This window comes from Engystomops pustulosus, chromosome 2, assembly GCF_040894005.1.
Source record: "Engystomops pustulosus chromosome 2, aEngPut4.maternal, whole genome shotgun sequence".
NCBI classification, from domain to species: Eukaryota; Metazoa; Chordata; class Amphibia; order Anura; family Leptodactylidae; genus Engystomops; species Engystomops pustulosus.
The window spans coordinates 33,563,328-33,589,466 of NC_092412.1; the positions used below are offsets into that span (position 1 = coordinate 33,563,328).

General features: G+C 41.6%; 1 protein-coding gene across 3 annotated transcripts in view; it reads left to right on the plus strand.

Moving 5' to 3' along the window:
* Nucleotides 1-1,982: 1,982 nt before the first annotated feature.
* The window catches only part of DYNC2H1 (dynein cytoplasmic 2 heavy chain 1), a 219,162-nt gene continuing 195,005 nt past the window's right edge, over nucleotides 1,983-26,139 (plus strand). For all 3 annotated transcript variants that reach the window (XM_072134207.1, XM_072134209.1, XM_072134208.1), the window contains exons 1-19: nucleotides 1,983-2,273; nucleotides 5,512-5,682; nucleotides 6,690-6,828; nucleotides 7,513-7,631; nucleotides 8,087-8,231; nucleotides 8,818-9,050; nucleotides 9,687-9,821; nucleotides 9,906-10,019; nucleotides 10,416-10,527; nucleotides 12,482-12,606; nucleotides 13,200-13,375; nucleotides 14,639-14,834; nucleotides 16,432-16,527; nucleotides 17,621-17,782; nucleotides 18,576-18,674; nucleotides 22,729-22,868; nucleotides 22,949-23,177; nucleotides 23,415-23,542; nucleotides 24,813-24,928. In XM_072134207.1, the coding sequence (XP_071990308.1) occupies nucleotides 2,088-2,273; nucleotides 5,512-5,682; nucleotides 6,690-6,828; nucleotides 7,513-7,631; nucleotides 8,087-8,231; nucleotides 8,818-9,050; nucleotides 9,687-9,821; nucleotides 9,906-10,019; nucleotides 10,416-10,527; nucleotides 12,482-12,606; nucleotides 13,200-13,375; nucleotides 14,639-14,834; nucleotides 16,432-16,527; nucleotides 17,621-17,782; nucleotides 18,576-18,674; nucleotides 22,729-22,868; nucleotides 22,949-23,177; nucleotides 23,415-23,542; nucleotides 24,813-24,928 (2,821 nt within the window). In that variant the 5' untranslated portion in view covers nucleotides 1,983-2,087. The remainder of the gene's footprint in view (nucleotides 2,274-5,511; nucleotides 5,683-6,689; nucleotides 6,829-7,512; nucleotides 7,632-8,086; nucleotides 8,232-8,817; nucleotides 9,051-9,686; nucleotides 9,822-9,905; nucleotides 10,020-10,415; nucleotides 10,528-12,481; nucleotides 12,607-13,199; nucleotides 13,376-14,638; nucleotides 14,835-16,431; nucleotides 16,528-17,620; nucleotides 17,783-18,575; nucleotides 18,675-22,728; nucleotides 22,869-22,948; nucleotides 23,178-23,414; nucleotides 23,543-24,812; nucleotides 24,929-26,139) is intronic.

Sequence of the window (26,139 nt, forward strand, 5' to 3'; positions counted from 1 at the left end):
TCTGTATTATCTGTACTAGTGTCTGCAGAGTATCTCATGTCTGTATGATCTGTTCTAGTGTCTGCAGTGTCTGGATGAGCTTTTCTGCTAGAAATGAGCTGTTCTGCAAAGGGGCTCAGTGCTTTCTTCTCAGTTAACGCCAGCTCCGGGCTGGAGTGTTTTTGCGTCCGTTTTTGCGCCTAAATGAAATGTCGCAAGTGATGAATATCATTAGGCGCATCAAAACATCTGGATTGCTAGGATAAATGAGGGAAAGCTGGTTATTTTTTGCTGCACAGCTAGCATTTAGTCACATTTAGTCGCAAAAATGGCACAAAAAATGGTGCGCCTGAATGAAAAGGCGCAAAAACAACAGAAAAAAACGATTGATACATGTGGCCCAAAGTGTGTTCTTAGATTTGCATAGAGAAGGGTTAAAAACATGAATATTAGTTGATATTATCCCTTCTCAAAATGTAGTACTAGTAACATATAAAGTGAATATTTCCATTATCTGTGAGGTGCAGCAGCTCCTGTGTGCAGCTAATACTCCCTGCAGCCTGATGGCTAAGAATCTGGAGATGGGGGAGACACTTCAGGGGGCTGTATCTCTGGTTCTGTGACTCATAGAACCTCACTTCTTTTTTCCTATGAAAGAAGAGAGTCTCCTCTTTTATATGAATATAAATTTGTGTTTCTAAAATGCAGAAAAACGGAGATATTATCTGTTAAACTGCCGTCGGAAGTGATATTTATATATAAAAATGGCACCTGATATTCTCACTTTAAACCTGAATATCTCTGGATCCCTGGCACCTAGAGACAAAATTCAAGATTCATTTGAAAGAAGAGATTCTCCCTGGGGCCCTGGGCAATTGCCACCTTTGCCTACCCATAGCGCCGGCCCTGGTTTGATAGATGACATTTTGTATAAGTGTCTTGTTGTCTTATCTGCAGCAGGACATTTGAGCTAGAAAGAATAACATCTGAAGAAAGAAATGCTGACCTGAAATCTTAAGGCTGCTTTTGTACGGGCCTGTAGAAATCATCAAAATTTTAGGATGCAGACAAGGGCGTGCCAAACATTGGACTGCATGCAGTTGTTTGCAGGCCGTAGGACATCAGCGGGTTAACAGCGTTCACCTCATTAATGTTCATCCAAAATTTTTTTACCGCTCAACACAGTCACAATGTGGTGAGACACAATGGCTGTACACAATAGAAGCCTATGAGGGATGTGAGTTAGCCAAACGCGCCCGTGTGCATCAGGCCTTTGGTCTGTGGAAAAAAACTGATAATTTTTCATCAGATTTCAATCAGTTTTCTGTCAGATTCTATTCACACTCGATTTTGACCAGTTTTTACAGCATTTTATTTCCTCTCAAAATCTGTGCTCTATGTTTTCTGTGACAATGGATCAGTAAAAAGCATTAATGGCACTTGCATTGTGTCAAGCAACCACATCGACTTGAATGCAGTTATTTTGTTTCGAGCATGCTGCGAGTTTTCATACAAAATGTAAAAAATGAAGCATTTCAGAAAAAAAAAATTGCACAAAATGTGTTAGCGTCCAATGCGAGTGTTGTCCGTAACTAACTCACGCAGTACTTCCATCTTTTTATAACAACAACCATCATGGCGCCATTATTGTACAGTACATGACAGTGGAAGGTGTCACTCAGGGCAGAGATACAGGGAATCGTCTAGCTATGGCAGTCAGATCTCCTGACAACCTCATATCTGTAATGGCGGCCACTTTTAATAGCAAATTTCTAGGCACAAATGTGAGGAAAAAATATTACATATTTGTGACTGCAAGTAGAAAATATGAAGAATTTTATTTACTGGTGCTTATATTTTGGAACTAGACTCAGACACGCAATTTACAAGTTTCTCACATTCCCTCATCCTCATACCCCCCCTCTCTCCTCTCCCGCTTCTCTCTATGCGCGCACCCGGCGTCTGTCCTGTGAACGCGCGCGTGTTTTACGTCGCCGCCATGTTTGTGGAGGTAGTTGCGGCTTATCTCCCGTTGCTATGGTAGCGGCCCTCCAACAACCTCCTGTGGCCGGATAGAAGTGTCAGGGCGCCGGGTGTAGAGGGGGAAGATGCCGGCGGCTGCGGGAGGAGACCGGAGGAAGGAGTTCATCCTCAGCACTGTGCACAACTACTTCGGGCTGCCCGCTGGAGAACCGCACTCTGACGCTGCGGTACTGGACCGTTTTCTGGATGATGGCAATGAGTTCGTCCTGTCAGCGAGAAGAACCGGGGCCCGGGTGCTGCTCACTAATAAGGTACCGGGGGCCACTGACTGCTGTATGATACAGGACATCAGGGGCTGATTATAAGGCCCTGATATAAGGTCCAGTTTATATAGATTTATTCAGATAAGCTATAGTATATACAGTGTAGTATATGAGGTATAGTATATACAGTGTAGTATATGAGGTATAGTATATACAGTATAGTATATGAGGTATAGTATATACAGTATAGTATATGAGGTATAGTATATACAGTGTAGTATATGAGGTATAGTATATACAGTATAGTATATGAGGTATGGTATATACAGTGTAGTATATAATGTATAGTATATACAGTATACAGATTTCAGGGTCAGAGATATGCAGGATGTACAGTGCGTAGATATTCAGGGGTATGATGTTCCCTGTGGAGGGGGCCCTGGTCTTTCCTATAGATTAGGTCCTTCAGAGGAAGGGGATTCCATTCTTTAGGCTTGTGGTGTCCACTGAACTTGTTTAGACAAAGAGGTTCCCACACTAATCTTATATGGATATAGAGGGTCCTCCTCTAATCTTAAATGGATGTAGAGGGTCCGCTTCTAATCTTATATGGATATAGAGGGTCCTCTTCTAATCTCATATGGATATAGAGGGTCCCACACTAATCTTATATGGATGTAGAGGGTCCTCTTCTAATCTTATATGGATATAGAGGGTCCTCCACTAATCTTATATGGATATAGAGGGTCCTCCTCTAATCTTATATGGATGTAGAGGGTCCGCTTCTAATCTTATATGGATATAGAGGGTCCTCTTCTAATCTTATATGGATATAGAGGGTCCTCTTCTAATCTTATATGGATATAGAGGGTCCCCCACTAATCTTATATGGATATAGAGGGTCCTCCTCTAATCTTATATGGATATAGAGGGTCCTCCTCTAATCGTATATGGATATAGAGGGTCCTCCACTAATCTTATATGGATATAGAGGGTCCTCCACTAATCTTATATGGATATAGAGGGTCCTCCACTAATCTTATATGGATATAGAGGGTCCTCCATTAATCTTATATGGATATAGAGGGTCCCCCACTAATCGTATATGGATATAGAGGGTCCTCCGCTAATCTTATATGGATATAGAGGGTCCTCCTCTAATCTTAAATGGATATAGAGGGTCCTCCGCTAATCTTATATGGATATAGAGGGTCCCCCACTAATCGTATATGGATATAGAGGGTCCTCCACTAATCTTATATGGATGTAGAGGGTCCTCCTATAATCTTATATGGATATAGAGGGTCCTCCACTAATCTTATATGGATATAGAGGGTCCTCCATTAATCTTATATGGATATAGAGGGTCCCCCACTAATCGTATATGGATATAGAGGGTCCCCCACTAATCGTATATGGATATAGAGGGTCCTCCGCTAATCTTATATGGATATAGAGGGTCCTCCTCTAATCTTATATGGATATAGAGGGTCCTCCACTAATCTTATATGGATGTAGAGGGTCCTCCTATAATCTTATATGGATATAGAGGGTCCTCCACTAATCTTATATGGATATAGAGGGTCCCCCACTAATCGTATATGGATATAGAGGGTCCCCCACTAATCGTATATGGATATAGAGGGTCCTCCGCTAATCTTATATGGATATAGAGGGTCCTCCTCTAATCTTAAATGGATATAGAGGGTCCTCCTCTAATCTTAAATGGATATAGAGGGTCCTCCACTAATCGTATATGGATATAGAGGGTCCTCCACTAATCTTATATGGATGTAGAGGGTCCTCCTATAATCTTATATGGATGTAGAGGATCCTCCTCTAATCTTATATGGATATAGAGGGTCCTCCTCTAATCTTATATGGATATAGAGGGTCCTCCTATAATCTTATATGGATATAGAGGGTCCTCCGCTAATCTTATATGGATATAGAGGGTCCTCCTCTAATCTTATATGGATATAGAGGGTCCTCCGCTAATCTTATATGGATATAGAGGGTCCTCCTCTAATCTTATATGGATGTAGAGGGTCCTCCTCTAATCTTATATGGATGTAGAGGGTCCTCCTCTAATCTTATATGGATATAGAGGGTCCTCCTCTAATCTTAAATGGATATAGAGGGTCCTCCACTAATCTTATATGGACATAGAGGGTCCTCCACTAATCGTATATGGACTTAGAGGGTCCTCCACTAATCGTGTATACATGGATATAGAGGGTCCTCCACTAATCGTGTATACATGGATATAGAGGGTCCTCCACTAATCGTGTATACCTGGATATAGAGGGTCCTCCACTAATCGTGTATACCTGGATATAGAGGGTCCTCCACTAATCGTGTATACATGGATATAGAGGGTCCTCCACTAATCGTGTATACCTGGATATAGAGGGTCCTCCACTAATCGTGTATACATGGATATAGAGGGTCCTCCACTAATCGTGTATACATGGATATAGAGGGTCCTCCACTAATCGTGTATACCTGGATATAGAGGGTCCTCCACTAATCGTGTATACATGGATATAGAGGGTCCTCCACTAATCGTGTATACCTGGATATAGAGGGTCCTCCACTAATCGTGTATACCTGGATATAGAGGGTCCTCCACTAATCGTGTATGGATATGGAGTCCCTTACTATTATCATTTAGTAGCACTTCATTTCCTTGTTTAGTTGACTGCTTAGTGTGAGTCTGTTGGGTTTGGTTGTGCTGGCGTGGTATATCAGGGCAGTAGGATGATAGTTTGCTTTTGTAAGCTTGCAGGATGAGGACACATATAAGCCCTATGTATTGTGCTGGTCACTGGTAGAAAGGGCAGAGAGGAGTCAGTATTAGGACAGTGTATGGCTCAGGATGAGAAGTGAGTGGTAAGACTTCAGAGGGGACAAGGTACTAATGAGCCCAAGTGAATGCTGCTCTGAAGTATTGACAAGCAGTACCACACTGTAATAACCCAGTTTTATTAGAGTTTAGGAGCCGGGAGTGCAGGAGGGTGTCTGGTGTGTGGCCTATGTGAGGCTTCAGCAAAGTATCAGATCAGTCACCATGTGGCTGCTAACTTGACTCTTGTCGGAATAGCACTTTTTTTTTGCTCTTAGAAAAGCTGGGTATCACCTCTTTTCATCCATAGTGGGGCTTTTGAGAGTTCACCACTCACTATTTGCTATCAAATTCAGTGAATGCTAGTGCTGGTTCTGTGCTAGTCAATCCTGTGGAAATAAAGTCCTGCTATGTAGTGATACATTTCTGCTTTTGTTGCAGGTTGAACCCGGTGATACCAAGGAGAAAGTTCTGGTGTTCTTTAAAATCCGACCTGAAGTAATCACTGAGGAGAACCTTCATGAAAATGTCCTGGTCTCCTCCATGTTGGACTCTCCTATCAACACTCTGTACCAGGCAGTCAGGCAGATCTTTGCGCCATTGCTATTGAAGGTAAGTAGTTTTCAGGGATACTTCCTGTTTTATAAGGGGAAGCTGATCCTGGATTTCAGAAAACATTTAAGAATGGGACAATCACGGTTGTTCTCTTAAATGGGTTGTACCAGGTTTGATTGTGTTCCACTATCCACAGGATAAGGGATAACAGTCTGATCAGGAAAGGGGGAGGTATATGATTGCTGCGACCCCCACAATCAGATATTTATCCCATATGCTGTTGATAAGGGATAACAATTAGTTGCCTTCATCTTCTATACGCAGTCCCTTCATGGGGTTGATCAATTTATTCTGACAGGCTGCTGGCACAGGCTCTTATGCAGGAGTTATATAATCTGTGCCAGGACAAAATGTGTGTAGGGAGAAATATAGATCCATCCTTATTCAGGTAAGTTGGTCCATCCCTATTCAGTTTCCTGGTGTGTCATGACAACTTCTAATTGAGCCAAGTGCAGCCATTTCCATTAGCCCATAGACATTTGGGGGATGTTTATCATTCTTCTGCTCTTTGTACGCCAGACGCCACTCGGGGTTGCAAGGATGTTCCATTATTTTAGGGTTTGTATTCCTGATAAATGTCCTCTAGATTGGTGGGGTCCGCTGATATGTATCTATACTGTGGATAAGTAATAAGAGCCCCTTGTTAAGAAAACATTAACATCACAAAGTAACTTGCACTTTGCATTAATGAACTTTTCTGGGCTATAAATATTGGTGACCTGTCTGCAGTACCAGACACAACCCATGAATATGTGTGGTGCTGTTTCTGGAAGTAAGACTCCTGAAGACACCTGCCCTGGGAGCTAGGAATAAGATACAATGATATACTGTCCCATTGCCTTGCACTCATCTTGTAGTTACATGGCTCACAGATACTTTACAAGCGAGGTGATCTGTGCTTTATCTGTGCTGAGATTCAAAGGGTGAGCTGAAGTTTTGCTTGTTATACATGGATGCGTAAGTTTATCACTTGAAATTCTATATTTTTCTTCTGATTTATTAAGGATGAGAGGTGGAGTAAGGACTTTGACCCAAAACTTCAAACATTGCTCAGTGACTTGGAGGCCGGTCTCGGCAGTGTGCTGCGGAGCTCTGCTGGCAGCAGAGGGAGCTCTAAGACTGGAGGAGAGGGTGATATACAAGGTAGGTTTGAATATTTGATGTTGACCTGACCCTGTTATAATACAGTCCTATCTGCAGGCAGCATGTTATAGAGCAGGAGGAGCTGAGCAGATTTTACATGGTGCCCTATCTGCAGGCAGCATGTTATAGAGCAGGAGGAGCTGAGCAGATTGTACATAGTGTCCTATCTGCAGGGATCTTTTATAGAGCTGGAGGAGCTGAGCAGATTTTACATAGTGTCCTATCTGCAGGCAGCATGTTATAGAGCTGGAGGAGCTGAGCAGATTATACATAGTGTCCTATCTGCAGGCAGCATGTTATAGAGCAGGAGGAGCTGAGCAGATTGTACATAGTGCCCTATCTGCAGGGATCTTTTATAGAGCTGGAGGAGCTGAGCTGATTGTACATAGTGTCCTATCTGCAGGCAGCATGTTATAGAGCTGGAGGACCTGAGCAGATTGTACATAGTGTCCTATCTGCAGGCATCATTTAAAGAGCAGGAGGTGCTGAGCTGATTGCAAATAGGACATGATGTACAGTCAGCATGTCATAGAGCAGGAGGAGCTGAGCAGATTTTACAGTGTCCTATTTGCAGGCATTGTGTTAAAGAGCAGGAGGAGCCGACCTGTGAACCATCGTGAAAACAAATTGTTCACTGATATAATGAGCACAAAATGATGAATAAGATTTGGTTTGCTTTTGCAGGAATTCTCACTCCCTCCGATGAATTCCAGTTCTGGGCTGAGATTGCAGAAAGTCGGAATAAACCTGGAGTCACCGAGAGAGCAACTTATTTCTTAAGTTTATTTCAAGCAATTGAAAAAGTAAGGTTATTTTCATTCTGATAAAACCCTGATGCTCGACACATAACACACGTTAGTTGTACAACTAAGGGTCTGTCATATGTCCTTGCTTATGTTAGTTTCAATATTTTATTAGCTTTCATTATTTTATCATCGTTATTCTCTTATTTAGTTTTCGAATCGGGACAAAAGTGATAGAGATATTGATCCTCATGAAGGATTGAATAGGGGTTGTCCAGGATTTTTTATTGATGTTTTATCCTCGACCTTTGATAGTTGATGAGTTGGGGTTCTCGGCATCTGATGGAGGGGCTCAGAGATGTGATAGAGATGCAGTCCTTGCTGTTATTAAGAGTCTGTATCTATTGTACAACTGATTTGGAATAAAGATTATTCTGCACACACCTACATAGTATGAGAACCACAGATCTGACAATGATGATCTGCATGTAGTGACCTCTCTGCTGTACTTCCAGTATTACACCAACCTTGATGCTCTGCCTTTGGCTGAAGTTGTGGAACTTGTGGAAACTACCAGAGAAGCTGTGGATGACGTGTGGAGGCAGACAGAGCATGAGCCGTATCCTGAGCGCCGCATGAAGCATCTACTGGAGATCATTGGTAGGATAAGTCTGGGTGACATGTATTGAGGGCAGCATGGTGGCTTAGTGGTTAGCATTACAGCCTTGCAGCGCTGGGGACCTGGGTCCAAGTCCCAGGGTCAACATCTGTAAAGAGTTTGTATGTTCTCTCTTGTATGCGTGGGTTTCCTCCGGGTCCTCTGGTTTTCTCCCACACTCCAAAACCTACTGGTAGGTTGATTAGATTGTGAGCCCCATGGGGACAGGGACCAATTTGGCAACTCCATGCAGCGCTGCATAATATATATATAAATAAATAATAATTATTATTATAAATGTTGGAATCATCACTGCAGTATATCTAGTGATAGCCTGGGTTACGTTCATACATGCAAAGTCGGCTCTGAAATCTGGCACATCGCATATAAAGTATATTAGCTGCTTCTTACTGAGCAATCAGGTATAATGCTTATTGGGGGTCCGAATCTATGCTTTCCAACAAGTCATTAGTTTTCTGTGTTCTTATTGCTCTTCCAGGATTTTATTTTACAACTTTTTGTTCTCTTAGTTTTACTGTCTGTTTTTTATTGTATCTATAAACACAACCTTCCTGCTGTGTCCTCTAGGCAATGCCCTGGGGCGCTGTGTTCAGAAAAACCTGGGGAAGATGAATCTATGGACGGACCCATTTCCTACAGTTAAGCAGAACCTTCGAGCGGGTATAACTGTGTGTGACCAGTGGACGGCCGCCTGTGATCACCTGACCGGCCAACTATGGAGACGTTACACTCCGCATCCCTGGAAAAAAGAGAAATACCTCCCCGAATCTATTCAGAACCTTGGAAGACGTCTGGAAGAGGTATCCTATGGTGTGACTAGGGCTACGAATGGTTAAAGGGGCGAGCATCGCACAAAAGCTTCAATGTTTAACTGATCTTCTGAGTAAATATTATTCTGATAAAAATTATATCTAACATATTTCCTCCTATATGATGATGAGGTAAATGTCTGTCTTTTTTATATTCTTCACTCCATTAGATCAGATTTACCATCTATCAATTTGGTTACATCATTTCTTTTTCATACCATTAGTTAACCACTGTCATTCACAAATCACAGCTTCCTTCTCTTCCTATTGGGTTGTATGCTGATTTAGGATAGCAGAGAAGTGTCAGATTGTGTCAGCATTTGAGATAATATGGGATTGAATCTTTCCCTAAATCCTCCCTGTTATAGAAGCGCTGATGTGGGTGCATTGCTCCATTCACTTTTATGGGGCATTACCTCACATGGCTACACATGTATTTAATTCATACAGAAGTTTTGAAGAGACTTTTGATATCCTCCAAAGTCCTGTATATGTCTATTTCAGGGGGGCAGTCCCTTTAACTCTTTATGATATTCTCATTGTTATCTTTGCATATGTGTCCTGACTGTGATGGCTGCATTGTGCATTCATCCTGTGACCTATGAATGTGTGTTCTTATCTCTGCAGGTGTTCACAATACGGATGATGCATGAGAAGTTGGCATACTTTCTGCCCTCTGGTGAAGACCATGCCCAGCGCTCTAAAAAATTATTTGAACCTTTTGCTGGATTGAACCCGGTGCACTACAACCCATATACAGAGGTAGTCAGGATTCTGCTGCTAGAGTCTTAATCTAGAGGCTTCACTGTCACTGATGATATTCATAGTTATGTCTCTGTCTTCCAGCCGTTATGGAGAGCTGCAGTTTCACAATACGAGAGAATAATTGAGCCGGCGGAAGAGAAATTAGCAAGCAAGCTGAAATCCTATTTCTCTGATATACATGACAGCCCACAACAGGTATGTAAATTAAATTGCTAAAAGAATTATGAGGCATTTAAAGGGGTTGCTGTATGTCAGTATTTTATATAGCCCCATAGACCTCCTTGTACATCAGTGACATGAGCAAATACAGATTATTACATATATGGCGGTATACAACGGGTTATGGGTGAGTTTATTTTAGTTTAATTACATTTGATGGGGCAAATGCAGAGGGAACGGATGATAAGACACTTGCACATGTCTGTGAAATCGGTAGAAAAATTCTCCAGATGTATACCCCTAATGGAAGGATCAAATTTCAGTTTCTGCGGGGGCAGAGAAGCTTGCGGGCCACAGATTCACATTTTCAGTACATGAATATGGTCTTTTTGTGTATGTAGTGTTACATGCCTTGTGATTCTCTTATTTCAGCTCCTACAAGCTTTTCAGAGACACAAAGAGCTGGTGAAAAGACCAAGTATAAGGAAGCGTCTCATCCTGGAGCGGGAAACCCTGCTGGCCCGGCTTGTGGACTACATTAAAGGTAATGATGCCGGGTGATGGCAGCCAAATGTATCAGAAGGGACATAGATTCTCATGATAAGTACATAGTTTTGCCCTTATACAAATCTCTGGTCCGACCACATAGGAAATATTTTGGTAATTATTACTATATACAAGTTTTGGGAAAGGACATAGCTGAAGTAAAATGGGTGTAGATGAGAGTGACTACGGTGATAAAGGGAATGTGTGGGTTACAGTACAATGACAGTTTATCAGATTTGGGGTTATGCAGTTTAGAAAATAAGGGGCAGAGATGGGATCCAGTTACAATGCAGAAATATCTGACTCAACAGTACAGAGTTCTTTCTAATTCTTTTTACACCTAGGCCTGTGACAGTGACAGGGGGCGTCTTCTTCATCTAAAGGGAAGACATATCATAACCCTCATAGGAGGGATTCTTTGCTGTTTGCGCAGTAAGACTCTGGGATTCAATTTTCATGTTATTATACATATTTGCATGTGTGCAAATTTTAACTGATTACTTTTTTGGGGTGTTCAATACTAAGGTAAGCCTGTCACCACATTTTCACGACTATAGCTAGTGGCAGGTTCCCATAGAGTCCTATTCACTAAGTTGTACCCTTCCTTTAGCTAAAAATTGTTTCCTTCAGATCCCCATAAAAACAACTTTTATAACCTCAACTTGCATATATTCAAATCTAGAATGAGTCTAGAGTGGCTCAGCATGCCTCCACGGGGGATGGGGAAGAGTAAAAGAGTAAAAATGGCTAATGTTAGGAAGCTAAAGGACCTTAGATGATGTTGCCCTGATCACATGACATTAATTGCTGATTCTGAGAAGGCATGGAGAGGAGCTGCTGGAATCAGGCGGGGGAGGCCACGCCCCCTCGACTCTAGATCTTGCTATTTGCCAGGCAGTATTACATCACGTTGATTTTATGGGGATCTAAGGGAAAAAGCTGAGCCAAAAGAAGGCTGTCCTTTAATTAATAGGGCTCCACGGGATCCTGTCACTAGCTGTATTTGTGAAAAACTTGGTGCACGGTTCCCTATAAATGTTTTTTTCTTTTTATACAAATGTTATTAGGCACAGAAGTTGCAAAGATAGTGGAACACGCTAGACTCCCTAGAATGTCCAGACTCAGTAGCATATAAACAAGAAGACAAGCCACTATAGATAATTTTCTTAAAAATTTTTTGTTTTATCTATTTCTTATTCAAAAATTGATTACAAAACGTACAAATATGTCAGAAGAATTTTTTCAATTATTTTCGAGGTACTACCTCTAAGTCCTTTAACACATATAGTTTGGGTTGCAAGCAATTCCCATTTTTTGAGTTTTCACTGTACCGTGGCTTTGTGGAGACTTTTTCACAGATGGCTTTTAGCAGAGGAGTAGATCTTTTTCTTTCAGTCACTTCTTAGCAGAGAGAAAACACTCGCATGGTTCTTGTGACGTTTCGGCGTGACCTCCGAAACGTCACAAGAACCATGCGAGTGTTTTCTCTCTGCTAAGAAGTGACTGAAAGAAAAAGATCTACTCCTCTGCTAAAAGCCATCTGTGAAAAAGTCTCCACAAAGCCACGGTACAGTGAAAACTCAAAAAATGGGAATTGCTTGCAACCCAAACTATATGTGTTAAAGGACTTAGAGGTAGTACCTCGAAAATAATTGAAAAAATTCTTCTGACATATTTGTACGTTTTGTAATCAATTTTTGAATAAGAAATAGATAAAACAAAAAATTTTTAAGAAAATTATCTATAGTGGCTTGTCTTCTTGTTTATATTTTTCTTTTTATTGACATAATGTATGTTTCAGCTTTTTTTGTTGGTTATTCTAATTCTGGGGTTAATGCAGTTTCATCATTGTTTCAGCACGGGTCCTATATGACCTTATACTTTTGTCTTATGTGATGATCCAGTTTGTAGTAGTTGTAATGTAGATCCCTCCTTTATTCTTTAATCCTTAGAGATTCGGTCAGACTTTGAAGCGCGCTGCCATGGCTCTCCTGGGGATTCCTCTGGACCTCTCACTGGGAAGAACCTGCCGGAGGTTGTGAATAATATTGTCTGGGTGCGCCAACTCCACATGAAGGTAAGTTGTGTCTAAGGTAAAGAATAAACAGAATCCTGTAAATGTCTGGTTGTCGTATTCTCTCTGTCAGGTGATCTTGCATTGCTCTGTCAATCCTAAGTCATTAGAAGCTTTCCAAACGTATATGTTAAATGAATGCCTAATAGTGCCACCATTTGTACTGTGTTTTTAAAACTGGGTACCTCTTTATGGACTAATAGACATAAACAGTGACCATTGGTTTATGGTTTTTTTTGTTCATTGGGGTCTCTGAGTGTTGGGGCTCTTGCACATGGCCGTATGGTGGCACGATCCCAGGGTCTGCACACAGTACAGTGGACTAGTGCACTATATAGAAATTTTATGCAAGGAAGTTCCCTCTGCCGGACGAAACAGCCACGTCAGAGCTGTAATAGTTAATATGGTTGTTTATCAGGCAGATAGAACGTCCTTGCATGTTTGTAATTGGACCGGATCAACTGCAGCCTGTAGAATCATGTCACCATATGGCACCTTTATACGCACAAAAGGCAAGAAGCCTAAAACGGTAACATTAGCTTTGTTAACAGCCTGGAAAGAGAATGTCACCTGCTTTTTTTCCCTGGTTGCTTAAGGTGGAGGATTCTGTAAAAATCGCAGAAGCTCTTCTTCAGGATCTCTCTGGCTATCAGACCTTTCACAAGGATTCTGGAGAACAACTGGAGCAGTTCAGAGAATATGAACAAGAACAATTTAGTGAGTGGTCTCGAGAAATTCAGTCTGGTTTATCAGATCCTAAATCAGGATTTTGGTAAGGATTTTATTTTTTACCTCTCTGGTGGTTTTATGCTTCCTTTTATGATTTTCATGCTGCATAGCTGTATTGGTTAGTATAGTAGGACTGCATGTGTAAAAGCTGGGGCAGTCATATATGGTAATTCCGAAAGGGCATGGAATTTAATCGATGAACATTCTCTAATGTAGCCACTACTAGTTTCTGAGATTGTGAGATTTAAAGTGTAAATGAACTTTTAAAAAATTGCATAAATAATTAGTACACATGATTAAATAATGAACTTTGTAATTTACTTCATTATAAAAATCTGTTCTTGTGTCCTTCTTTTTTCCCTCTGCCTTTCTTGCTTATTTAAGCAGTTTGCGTAAATTAGCTTTCTAATTTAACTGAGTGACAAAGGAAACTGATAAAATGTCTAATGACTTAACTCTTTACAGACAGTACCTGGATAGTTTAATCTCCTCACAGAGCTGATTCGTCAAGTGAAATATTATCTAGATATAGAAAGAGTTTCCTTATCTCTGTGCTGCTCTCTACAAGAGAAGGAAGAAGCAGAAAATAGGCACAGAGAAGCTGCTTAACTTAAACTAAATCTACCATCAAATTTGGGAATGATAAACCAGGTACTTACTCATAGATCCAGGCACCGTGACTGTGGTAATCTTCTTATATTTGTTATTCTTGGCCTCCTTCCTTCAAAAAATCTACTTTAAAAAATATGCTAATGAGGCAGAAGGGCTCTGAGTGTGTTACCAGCTCCCATTTGTGATGCAGGGGGAAGTTATCCTGCACCATGTAACTGTATTTCACGGAGTGGCTATGGTAACCCTTTTGACTGATAGCATAATTAAATAAAATATTTTTAGAAGGCAGGAGGCCATGGATAAGAAATATAAGAAGATTACAGTCACGGTGCCTGGATCTATGAGTAATGTCCCTGGTTTATCATGATGGATTTGTATGGTAGATTTCATTTAATAAAGTATATTACACAGTTTAATATTATCGCCCCCTCTATTCATTTCATGATGATGTCCATGATTAGTTGTGATGAGGGGCTTATTTAAGATATCCCTGACTCCCAGAGGTGAAACCCCTACATCTTATACATTTGTGGATATCCCATAAATGCCTTCTGTAGGAAAGCCTCTTTTATTAGAATATTTTACATAGTGTAAAAAATCCACTTTCCAGTTTTCCCCATTAGTTCTATACTGTGATCTTGTTTTCTTGTCTGGGATACAATCCTAAATCTCTATTTACATTGATTGCGCTCAGCATACAGCCAAACAGTCAGGTCATGGAACTGGACCACTCTAATGGAGCACTGAGAATCTACTATTCTGATCGGCTGGTTACCCTGCTGCGGGAGGTCCGCCAGTTGTCAGCACTCGGATTAGTTATTCCCGCTAAAATCCAGCAGGCCGCCAAAACTGCACAGACATTTTACAAGCAAGCCATGATTCTTAAGCAGGTGGGTGGTGACGTTCATTTGGTCTTGCATTATTGTGGGGATTGTTTCTCTGAGGGCTGTCGGATTGGAGTTGGTACAGAAATAAATACCACCTCAGCATTCAAATGCTATAAGCGGAGCAGACAATAAAAGTGCAGACCCCAAAACAAATAATAATATTACTGGAGACCACTGAAGAGAAGCCTTTAAATACTGGAGACCGCCAGAGCAGACAATAATACTGGAGACCCCAGAGCATAAAACTAATAATACTGGAGACCCCAGAGCATAAAATTAATAATACTGGAGACCCCCCATGGCAGATAATGGTACTGGAGACCCCCCATGGCAGATAATGGTACTGGAGACCCCCCATGGCAGATAATGGTACTGGAGACCCCCCATGGCAGATAATGGTACTGGAGACCCCCATGGCAGATAATGGTACTGGAGACCCCCATGGCAGATAATGGTACTGGAGATCCCCCATGGCAGATAATGGTACTGGAGATCCCCCATGGCAGATAATGGTACTGGAGACCCCCCATGGCAGATAATGGTACTGGAGACCCCCCATGGCAGATAATGGTACTGGAGACCCCCCATGGCAGATAATGGTACTGGAGACCCCCCATGGCAGATAATGGTACTGGAGACCCCCCATGGCAGATAATGGTACTGGAGACCCCCCATGGCAGATAATGGTACTGGAGACCCCCATGGCAGATAATGGTACTGGAGACCCAACAGAGCAGACTGAAAAATAAATCCTTTCCTTTCCTGGCTCCTCTTCTTCTCCCTCACCACATTGCAGCTTCTTCTCTCCTCCATGTGCCGCTCTGTGTGCCTTGCTGGTTGTATGCAGCGGCACCAGGACCTGGAGCATGACTGCTCCAGGAGTGGACCTGGAAGCAGTACAATACAGCTGACTAGTACTTGCCACCTCTGGGCCTTTCCCTGCGGGTGCTCTGGTCTGGGTCCTGACCCCGCTGATTACAACCAGTGTCTGGAGTCTGGATACGGAGTGGCAGGAAAGGACTGCCTGCACCATTGATCTGCCATCAGTTATGTAATATCAGTTATGGAAGTGTGCATTGGACTCAGCAGGGTGCGGTTTGACAGGCTGCATGTGGCTTGTGCACCTCTTTTAGTTGAGATGAATGTGCGCTGGGCTTCATATACATGCTCAGAAGTGAAGCTTCTCTGTTATAGATTAGAGGAATAAGACACTAAAAAGGAAGGCCTGAATTTTCTCAATCACTGCTAGAGTGACCAGGAAAACAGGATTGTAGAGTCGGTGACCATTTTGATGGAGCTGGAGTCTGAGTTGGGACATTTTGGGAGTTGGGAAAGTTTGGGAAATTGAGTCGAATTAGGAGGTTTGGCCTACCAACTCCACAGCTATTTTTAAAATAATAATTTTTACTGAACTCTAGAATTTAACTACAATTTTTATTTAAGAAAATCAGTCTATGTCTGCTTTATATGACAGTAAAGCTATAGGATGCAGTACTGCACTATAGAACAGCAGGATCAGGAAAGCGAGAAAATGCTGCCCTCAACTCATGCACATTGAACATATTTTGATCTTTTTTCTTCTTTCATCTGTCTTTTTTAGGTTGCTCATTTCTACAACACAATAGACCAGCAGATGATTCAGAGTCAAAGACCAATGATGTTAAAGTCTGCGTTGGCATTTGAGCAGATTATTAAGGTGGGTTTATAGTACATACTGCATAGACATTTCATTTTATAGGGTTGTTCCCACCTTGGACATTTTTGGCACATCTGCTGGCTATGCTATAAATGTCTTCTGGGGTTTGCTACGTTTTGAAGAAAATGGGGTCTTAAAGTTTGCCTACCTGCTGTGTATACACAGAGGATGAATTAGAATGAATAGACGGAGGCTCACACAGGACTGTGGTTCTCTCAGTTCACTTCTATTGGAGTTATGGAAACAGTTCAGTTCTACTCTGTATCCTTAAAGGAAATCTAACATCAAAATCCATCATGATAATCATGGGGACACTTACTCCTAGATCCAGGAACGTTGACTGTGGTAATGCTAATGGAGCTGAAGGGTTCTGGGGTGTGTCACCAGAAACCCTCCATGCTGCAGATTCACAGGCTGTTATAGTGTTTAAGTAGAACCCCCTACCACTGTGTTCTGAAACTCCCTATGCTGCATTGAGATTACATCATGCAGAGGGAGGGGGAAGTGCTGAGGGAGCAGAGGGGAACATGTAAAAGCCAGTGTATCTTCAGTAGTTAGAGTCCCTAAGGATAATTAGCATAAATATAAAACTTGATTGTAGAAGGAAGGAGGCCATGGGTAACAAATCTAAGACGATCACCACCGTCACAGTGCCTGGATCTATGAGTACGTGTCCCTGGTTTATCATGATGGATTTTTATGGGAGATTTCCTTTAAGACCCAATCACAGCTGATTCTATTCATTCAGCTGTAAGTGGGGACAGGGAACCCCGGGAAGTGGCTTCAGGGCTTAAATAAGTATATCATGATGTCAGATGTTTTGATGAGAGCAAGTGTTCTGGATGCTTCACTGTTCTTCATGTCAAATATCTATTATTCTCTTTCATTGTTCAATTTAATACTGATGACCAACCCTCAGCATGGACCGTCAGTACTTAATTGTCAGTGTCTGATATCTGGTTCTTGCATTGATCAGTCTGGTCCCAAGATATCTCAGTCTGTTGGTGGTCCCTGAGGTTATGGCTTTATTGTATCTGTACAGGTGATTCTTCCTTTAACGTATGTCAGTATTATTGTTTTTACTCTCCGGTAGACTTCTAAAGCAAGCTCTGGTGACCCTGGCCAGAAGACTCGTATAACCTGGGACAATCCAAAGGAACTGCAGAGTTATATTGAGAAGCTACAAAGTGCAGCAGAGCAGCTTTCTACTGAAAACAGGAAGCTCCGGAAAAAGCATACAGATTTCTGTGAGAAGGTAAAATATGCGCATGTAATCAGTTACTAAATTACGGCAAATGTACAATGTACCATAAAAGGGACAAAATACCATGGACAGAAAAGGAAATTGTGTTCAGGCATTTGCATCGCTGCCTCCACCGTGCTCCTCCTGGCTGCTGCCACCAATGCTTCAGTGTAACTGAAGATCCTCCTTTGTCTCCGGTAGGTCCTATTTGTGACTTTAAAGTAATGACTGAAATCAATTTAATAACAATCATCTCATCAGATGATCAGTTTCGGATCGTAAGGGGTAAAACAGATGGTGGCCGGACTTTAGCACACAAATCTCTCACTTAAGCCTGTTGCCCACAAGGGAGTTTGTTAGGACGAACTCCTTCCGTCCTATTACAGGATGTAACTGACTGGACCACGTATCACTGAGTTGAGTGATTCTAGGTTTGGTCCAGTAAATCCTGCAAGCGCATTCAACAACTTTGTCAGAACAAACTTGCATTACTGTTAATTTCAGGGAGGTTTTCATAAAGACCTGACCACAATCACTGCAATACAAAAAAACATGGGCTAACAGGGACAGCACAACAAAGAGTTGTAAAAAAAAAAGTTAAAAATTCTGTCAAGAGGGAGGGCAAGTTTTTACTTAAACCTGTCAGGAGAGATGCCAGATTTACTATAAAAAGGACTTTGATACATAATTGTGCCATACAGGCACCACTACCACTCTGTCTCCTTTTGGGTATAAATGGGACTCCTGGGGTTATATAAGAAATCTGTATTATTAATATCATTCATTAAATGCATTTCCTCCGCAGGTTGTGGCCCTAATGAGTGTTGATTTGCTTCGTCAACAACAACGATGGAAAGACGGACTTCTGGAAATGCGGAGTGTGTTATCTGGTCTTGAATATCAGGTATTTGAATGCACATTTAGTTTTTTTCCTTTGAGCCTAAATTAATGTTAGTAGGAAATCTGGAGATCACATCTGCTGCAGTTTCGAAACACGGGAGTTTATTTCTTATGTAAGGAGCCAAGCAATGCAGCATAACCTATACTTACCGCCGTCTTCATGAAGGAGAAGTTAGGAAAGTAAGAGCTCTTCTTAAGTAGACTTTGCCATTGAAGGCCATCTCTGCAGACATGTGGACCATTACCCCCATTGATGCTCCACTGAGGATTCTAGGAAATATCCAAATGCATTTTTGCCGATTTAACATCAAGCATAAACTTTTTCAATGGGATTGCAAAGGGGGATTTTCCAAAAAATATACACCTCTTTTTTAGGAGTAGGAGGTACCTGTAATTCTTAGCCATGATTATCGCATTCATAAATGTATCTACCCTCCCACACAGCTCGATGGATTGTCTCATTGACATTAACATATAGTAATTTGCCATTGCATCTTCAGAGGCAATTCCTCTGATCCTATGTGGAGTAGCTCTAAAGTAATGTTATGGTGCGGTCACACGTACTGCTTGCATTGTGTTTGGAAGCGCGAATGCATATGGGTTTCTATAGAAATGCATACAATCGATAACCAGCACCCGTTGTCTTGGATTGTTTTAGTGCAAGACATCGGGTGTTGGTTAGCTTTCGCAAGAGTTTCCATAGAAACGCATATGCGGTCAGGTTGAGGCCCGACGCTAGCAAACGCAATGTTAGTGCCACGTGTCACTACACCCTCAAGATTATTCCATGTCCCTACTACTGTGAATATAAGTGCAAACACCTGTATCCAAAAGTGTGCTAGTTTAGGGCTAGACCACCACATATGGACCAAATCGCGAACGTCACAGCCCTGTTAACATTGAATGAAGGCCTCTGGTTTATCCTTTTTTATTCTTTTAGGGTAGAGACCCCAGCATTGAGGCAGAAAGACATTTTGGACCCTAGGATGGCTGGTCCTATTTTGTTCTTGTTATTATAGGATACTGAATAAAAACTTTTGTCTTAATTTAACTTTAAAGGGAACCCGTCACCAGGGATCTCATTTTCACTAAAGACAGGTTGCAAATGCCCATCACACCTGCAGTGCAAATATGTCTTTCTGCTTTCTCTAAGCATTTGCAATACAATGTGCGTGTGTTATAACTTACCTTGCATCCTGACAGAATCCCCTGTGTAGTCCCAGGGGTTGGGCTTTGGTTTGGATGCATTTCTAAAAACAACATGTGACTTTTCTGTGCTGCAGACTTCTCAGCTCTCAGCCCCCACCTTTGTTCTCCTGTAAAGCCCCTCGTTTTTGCAATCTGTGGGGGTTTCCGCACCCCAACTGATCAGCAAGTTGAGCCCTATTCCGTGGATAGGGCGTAACTTGTTTTCATGGGAAAACCTCTTTAAATCGTAACTGTAAAGCTATAAAGATTTTACCAAATCAATATATGTGAGTCCCCTTTGAAAACAAACAGAACAATGTTTTCTTTGTGATGATCACCACCCTTTTCTTTCCAAAGTTATGGCATTTTCTATTCTGAAAGTGTTTGACAAAAATCTTTCTCATCAGAGGTGAAGTGGGCGGAGACTAATGTCTGTCTGTCTATGCCCCAGGCTGAGGCCAGTTAGCTTGCCCACAGATCCCTATTTAGTTTCCCACAAGTAAATCCACTGAACACTGCTTATACAGGATGTATATAGTGACCAGCCTGGGAGCTTCCATCACATGGGGGAGCAGGGAACATGTAATAAGTGGGAGAAATCATTAGTACATGAAGTCTATGCCTGTGCTGTGTGAGCACTAAGGGTTAATAGCTTATCTGCACAGTGCTGATGACAAGGTGGGAGAGGGAGCAGCAGAGACAGAAAAAGTTCTGTAGAATCACAGACTGGGATGGAGGGACTGATAGGAAATAGGGAAGATCTTGTACATCACTATTCTGTGCAGGAGACAGCTGCATACACATCCAGCTCTGCTGCATTTACTGTTACATGACCTCCTCTTCTGTGAGCAGGGAGCAGCAGCTTCTCCCCTCCCATGAATCCGTATGGCTTACCAGCACATGGAGAGGAGGCAGCCATTGCAGTAATCTGAGTAATCTGAGGGCTATAGGAAGAAAACTGTATACAGGCGGTCCCCTACTTAAGGACACCCGATTTAAAGACAACCCATAGTTACAGACAGACCCCTCTAAGCTTTGGTGAAGCTTTCTGAATGCTTTACTATAGTCCCAGACTGCAATGATCAGCTGTAAGGTGTCTGTAATGAAGCTTTATTGATAATCCTTGGTCCCATTACAGCAAAAAATGTTTAAACTCCAATTGTCACTGGGGCCAAGTTTTTTTCTTCTGGATCTACAATTATAAACTATACAGTTTCGACTTACATACAAATTCAACTTCAACCCGGGGGCTGCCTGTATAGGTAATAAAGATAATAGGCAAAGTTGTTTTACATCCCAAGAGCTTATGATTTGTGGAAAACAAAAACCTTTACAATTACTCTTTACCGTCTTCTGCTATAATAATTTTTCTTACAGTGATGCAGGTGATGGGTCATTGTGTTTAGTGATGATGGAGCAGATATTTAAAGTAAATTCCAGTGCAAGCTGCTTTCCAATTTTGTTATGTTTTTAAACTATATCTGGGAATGTTTGATGGGTATTTTGTATCTTTGGAAGTGATAATATGTTGCTGGGATGTGCTGTCACTTAATCAATGGGAGTGAAGAAGCTGCTGAAATTATTTAGACACCATTACATCCCTTCTCTTTCTTACTCGCTCCGCTCTGTGTACTTGGTGACCATGAAGAAAAATACCTGCCAGATAAGGCATACAGAAATCTAGAAGGTGTTTGTCTTGATACTGACAAGAGATCTGTGTAAAGTCTAATATCCAGGCCCCGATCATCTAATATCAATGCAGGTGAAAGGAGACAGTCTATACCAGTGATGGCAAACCTTTTAGAGACCGAGTGCCCAAACTACAACAAAGACCCGCTTATATATCGCAAAGTGCCAACACAGAAATGTAATTTGTGATTTATACTCCCTTCTCTGTCACAGCTTTCATTGATACCAGCACCTGAGGACACCAATAAAGCAGAAAATAGTCCCAGGTAGCACTGTCACTTTAAAATACCTCTGTGAACAGCAAGTCCTGGGCTGTCTAGGACTGCAGGAAGATACCTGGAGTCATCTCTGGTGATAGCCTGGGTGCCCACAGAAAGGGCTCTGAGTGCCACCTCTGGCTCCAGTGCCATAGGTTAGCCATCACTGGTCTATACCCTCTGCAGTGGTTGTACAATGCTACAGTATATACAGAGCAGTCTGCTTCCATCTCCTTACACACTGTTTTGTTCAGTTCATCATTGTCGGGCCTCCATTGATTTCTAACTAATAAACTGTGTTAAGGATAGGTTATTGATTATTGAGACTTGGAGAAAATCTTCAAAAGGGTTTGATCGCTTATACTAAACAGGGTAAGCATGAGACCCTTATAGAGTCACCCTTATTATACTTATCCTGGTAAAGTTTGCCGGAAACAGAGGATCGGATCACCCCCCCCCCCCCCTCCCTGCTCCAGAAGCAGGACTCAGGACTTCCTATGACTTCCCAAATCCTGACAGTTTGCGGTGGATTTGGGGGTTACTGCAGTCATTACTGTAATCCCCTTTAACCACTGACATGGTAGTGGTTATCATAGAAATAGAGTGAAGAGTGTAATAACTGAACGTCCACCTACATCTGCCTGAAGCCAGCAGGACACTGAATGTCACAGGAAGTACCGAGTCCTGCTGCCTGGGGTTCACATGACCCATGGCTCTTGGTAGTAGATGGGAAACTTTATGAGGGTAAGTGTAATATGGGTGACCCTTTTAGGTTCTCATGGTTACCCTGTTTAGTATAAGTGGCCAACCTCTTGAAGTTTTGACATCTGGAATTTTTCACTCACACTATGACATATTGTAAAGTTTTCTCTGTGTGATTAGATGTAGATTTGTGGTACAGATGGATCATATTTTGGATTTCAGGGAATGCGTTCCAGCGACATGAAGGCTTGGCGCCAGCACTGGGATCATCAGCTCTACAAGGCTCTGGAGCATCAGTATCAAATGGGCCTGGAGGCTCTCAATGAAAATCTGCCTGAAATCAGCATTGACCTCACATTCAAGTAAGATGCATTTATATGTTGGCCTATAGGCAGCTTCAGATAAATCCTATATTTCATTTATCCATGGTAATCTCTTAAAGGCAGGGGCGGCTACAGTTTAAACCTCCATATGAAGAGATCCGTGCCAAGTATTACCGGGATATGAAGAGGTTCATTTCTATTCCGAACCAGTTCAGGGGAGTGAGCGAGCCGGGGGCAGAGGCAATCTTTTCTGTGATGCCTGAGAGGAATGCAAATGGCTTCATCACCGTGTTCAGTAAAGCAGAGGATTTGTTCAGAAGGTTATCTGCTGTCATGGATCGATTTAAGGTGCGCTCTGCATTTCAATGGGATTTATCTGGTACTTAAAGCTGTAAAGTAACACAGTCTATGGATCGGCACATTACCTGAACTGCTGGCCACTTGTATCTTTGCAAAAAGGTAGCATTGGATAAGACTTTGTATCCCTGAATATTTTACGAACTTGACTCGAGTCTTACATTTCTTTTCTTACTCTACCGCACATGATTAATATGCTGAATGAGTCTCCTCCTTGTTTCCCTGCAGGAGTGGGTAGTGCTGGGTCAGGTAGACGTGGATGCCCTGATCGAGAAACATTTACATGATGTTCATGACTGGGAGAAAAACTTTAAAGCGCTTAAAGTCAGGGGTAAAGAAGTGGAACGTCTTCCAAGGTATTTATTATGGATTTACTGTCAGTCCTGATTAGTACAACATTTAAAGGTTAGGTTGTTCAAAAAACATGGCCACTTTCTTTGGGAAATAGTTGCACTCCTGTATTGCATGGTGTGGAAGCACAGCAATGTTCACTCTAAGGGGGTTTTCAGCTTCTTGACATTGATCTATCAATCAGATCAGGACCTCTGCTGATCAGCTAATTCTGGTTAATTATAGCTGAGCTGCAGTTCCCAGGTTCGACCACTACACAGAAAAGGTACTTCCAGCTTAGTTCTCCAGTATTGTAGATAATAATAATAAAAATAATAATAATTCTTTATTTATATAGCGCCTACAGATTACGCAGCACTGCACAAAGCCTGCAAAATTGTTCCCTGTCCCCATGGTGCTCACAATCTAAACAACCTAACAGTATGTTTTGGAGTGTGGGAGGAAACTGGAGGAAACCCACGCAAACACGGAGAGAACATACAAATTCTTTGCAGATGTTGACCTGGGTGAAATTTGAACCCAGGGCCCCAGCATTGCAAAGCAGAAGTGCTACCCACTCAGCCACCGTGCGGCCCATATATCAGAATTGGCTTAATATTGGAGGGCCTGTGTGTTGGGCTCCTACCAGTCTGATGGATAAACCAACCTATGGTGTTTCTTGTAAAACAGACAATATTTCTATTACATGCACATCCCTTTTAAAGAGGTTTTCCAACGTTTTGCTTAATTCTGGATGATAAACTGTCTCATCTAAATTTACCACCTTCTACAGCTTCTAGTTGACCCCAGAAAATGTGCACGTGTTTTTGCACAACTCCATGTTTTTTTTGATGCAAGTTGTCCCAACTTATGATGAAGGCATGCCCTTTTTTAGTACAAGTCTTACAAGTATCTAAAATCTGACTAAAACCTTCGTAAATATGGTGCAGTAAAGGTGACGAGGCAAAAACCAGATGCCCAGAAAGACTTTTGCATTTGTCACAGTAATATGTATTGTACCCGTGTGCACAATATTTCTTGAGGTTTTTGGATGATTATGAAGGTTACAGTATTGCTGACCACAACAAAACCGCTTCAGGTATTCTTTAAAATGTAACCAGTACATTTTGCTAAATGCAACTTGCCAGAGAAGCCTTATTCAACTGGAATCCAGGGGTTGAGTTTCCAATTTTGCATCAGAAGTTTTAAGTTCCTTAGTTCAGTAATTTGGGGATCAAAGAGGTTGCAACATTCAATGAATGCCACCGAATTCTCTACTCTCTCCTTGTCTTCTAGCGTTATAAAGATCGACTGTTTGACCATTAACTGCAGCCCGGTCAAGGCCGTCATTGATGATCTCATTCAGAAACTGTTTGATTCTTTGCTGATATCACTGAAGAAATCTATCCAAGGTAAGGGGAATGTATAGTAAAATGTTATATATAATGCTGGTTTTAAATAAAGGAGAACGTCTGTGCCATGACCATAAATGAAACAGTAGATATTGTAGATCTTTATTATGCTAGCAGTGAGGGTCCAGCTGTTGGGGTCCCTAAAAACTGTCAGAATAGGCAACGTTCACAAGACATTGTGCCCGCCGTGCCATAGCGCTGCTCGCGCCCCTCCCCATAGCGATGTATGGTGCACAGCGCCATATTAGGGGGAATGGTAGGACTGGTTACACATTTGATGATAACTGGGGCTCCTGATTTGACTCGCCTCAATGAGACATTTGTAGCTAATGCCAAAGTTCCCTAGAATTTAACCTTGTATTTGACATGGCTTTGCCAGTGGAAATTCCATATGTAATACCAGCATTTGAACATAGCACAATCATCCCTTGTAAATAGTGGAGACTTATAAAGATAAGCTATACATATAAACCCCTAAAGCTGTTTCTACTGTTATTCTTTAAATGGAATCTGTTAGCAGTTTTGACCATATAAAGTTGCAGACAGGGTTATATTGTGGCCCTGGTGATATGTATAATTTAGTGTGTGTTATTGGTAACAGCAGGACTGTGAAAACTGCATTTGTATTCCAGTATTGTATCTTGATGCCGAGCACTGTTGTGTGATATCTCATCATTGAACACACTAAAGCAGATATACAATAGGATGGGCTGTGCTGTGTTTATGTAATGAGAGATGTCATATCCGTGCACCTTAGTGCTAGAAGTCTAGCCAAAATCCTGGAATATAAATTAATATTTCTAACGGTCCTGTTGCTATAATGCACACACATAGGTATGATTACACAGATATCCAGGGACAATGCCTAACACTGTCTGAAGCTTTGCATGGTTCAAACTAATTTAATTATGTTTAATTCTTTAATCAATTGTATTTTTTATTGAAAGTATTTTCTAATGTCACACATCTTTTGTAATATTTCATTTAACAAGAAGCCTTTTTGCAGGGTTGTTTATCTTTTAAGGGTGCTTTCCAGGCTAAAAATTGAGGATCTTTCCACTTCATTGGGAGCGTTTCTTGTGGTGAACTGGAACAGCCGCTACTCTAAGGATGGAGATGATAGCATTATAATATTATAGTATAGATTATATTTTTATAGCATAAATTGCAAATAAATATGAAAAGAATATGGTAATGGGCTATTTGTTAGT